At 51.4% G+C, this 1,580-nt stretch overlaps 1 protein-coding gene across 1 annotated transcript; it reads right to left on the bottom strand.

Annotated features, from left to right (window-relative positions):
- Positions 1 to 966: 966 nt before the first annotated feature.
- KCNMB4 (potassium calcium-activated channel subfamily M regulatory beta subunit 4) lies at positions 967 to 1,574 on the bottom strand (the record flags this gene model as incomplete). The annotated part of the gene is made up of 1 exon (XM_017865866.1): positions 967 to 1,574. A coding segment is annotated over exon 1 (519 nt), but the record flags the coding sequence as incomplete, so codon positions are not given.
- Positions 1,575 to 1,580: the final 6 nt, after the last annotated feature.

Below are 1,580 nucleotides of genomic sequence, written 5' to 3'. Positions count from 1 at the left end.
ATTAATACAAATATATCTTGTTACAGTTAATAAACTGTTCCGATGAACAAAAGATTCATTCCCTTTTGGACTGTTTTTCTGCTTGATCCCTCAAAAAAAGGGAAAAATGTCAGTAACTTTTAAAAAGATACATACCTTTACTTTGATAGTTAAGCAACAAGGAGAGTAGAAAAGATCAAGGGAAGTAAAAAGGGAACCAGAACCAGGTACACTACAAAGCTCAATTAGTTCACAGGCTAAGGACACTGCTTTTTATAAGTTATTTTTCTCCATTGGGAACAGTTTTCTGAGACTTCCTCTCTCTGCTCTCCATCCCGGGAGTCCTAATCAGGTTTTATCTTTTTTTTTTCTTCTTTTTCTTCTTGCTTGCTTTCGAGACCAAAAGAAGTTGTCAGAGAAGTCATATTAGGTACATTTCACTGACGGTTTTCTATTTTCAGCAAGTTTTACTGTTCTCCAGACGACTCCTGACTGTCCCTAAACACAAAGGGTAACTAGGCTCCCTATAGACTCTTTTGAGAATCTATTTCATGAAAACTAGGAGCCCTCTGTACTTCCCAAAATGGACCCGCAATATTCCACATTTGATTCCAGGTCGTTTTGTCAAGCCACAAAAGCTTATCTTTGAACCCCAAGTTGAAAATGTCTGTGTAGAGCGAAAAGGTAAGGAACTCTCTCACAACTTTCGAGGGTCCCCTCGACCTTTCAAAGAAAGTCATTCCATCTGAGTTCTAGATGAGACCAACTGAAGCTCGTACCTTGACCGTGTGCTGGAGTAGGTGGATCCTCGCTAACCACTGGCTTTAAATGGAGGAAAAGTTAACTTTCTTGGCTCCTTGCACTTCTCCAAACCCAGTCCGGTAGGCGCAGGACCCGGACTGGGTCGAGGCCTCAAAATCTGAGACCAGGCAAGACAGGTTTTAAAGTAAGCCTCTGGGCACCACTGGTCGCTGCGCGTAAGCTCACCTGAAAGACCGGTGCCCTCGGGCTCCCTGATGTACTCATTCCTGGTTTGAGTACAGCCTGCGCCACCTGGTCTCCTCCCAGCAATGCGAGCACACGCCGAACCCTCCCCGCGCGGAGTCTAACACCGACGCTGCCTCCAAACCTCCCTCGCGGGAAGCCCCTGGGTGCACGGGGCGTTCTTACCTTGGGGTTGGTCAGGAGCTGGTGCTCGTCGCTGTGCAGCAGCGCCCTAGAGTTGGACTCAGAGTTGTTCACGTAGACCTGGACGCAGGGGTACTGTGAGGTGCCCCTGCAGTCGGCGCCACAGGTGAAGGTGCACTCGAACACCTCGCCGATCTGCTGCACCGACAGCACCGTGCAATTGGCCTCCGTGGCTTGCAGATCCTGCAGCGCGGGACTCAGCCAGCAGAAGCCGAAGATGAACAGCGACACGACGCCGGAGATGATGAGAAACAAGCCGAGCCGGATGCTCTTGTCCTCGGCTTCCGTGTACTCGTAAGCCACCCGGAGCTTCGCCATCGCCCCCCACTCTCGGCGGCTGGCGCGCTCCCCCCGCCCCTCCCGCCCCGGCGCCGAGCCCGACTGCCTCGGGCGGGAGGAGCCGCCGCCGCCAC

Source organism: Rhinopithecus bieti, unplaced genomic scaffold (assembly GCF_001698545.2).
Source record: "Rhinopithecus bieti isolate Rb0 unplaced genomic scaffold, ASM169854v2 repeat_24029, whole genome shotgun sequence".
Taxonomy (NCBI): Eukaryota; Metazoa; Chordata; class Mammalia; order Primates; family Cercopithecidae; genus Rhinopithecus; species Rhinopithecus bieti.
Note: the sequence above shows the minus strand (reverse complement) of the source record. Positions and strands in the feature narration are given on the sequence as shown.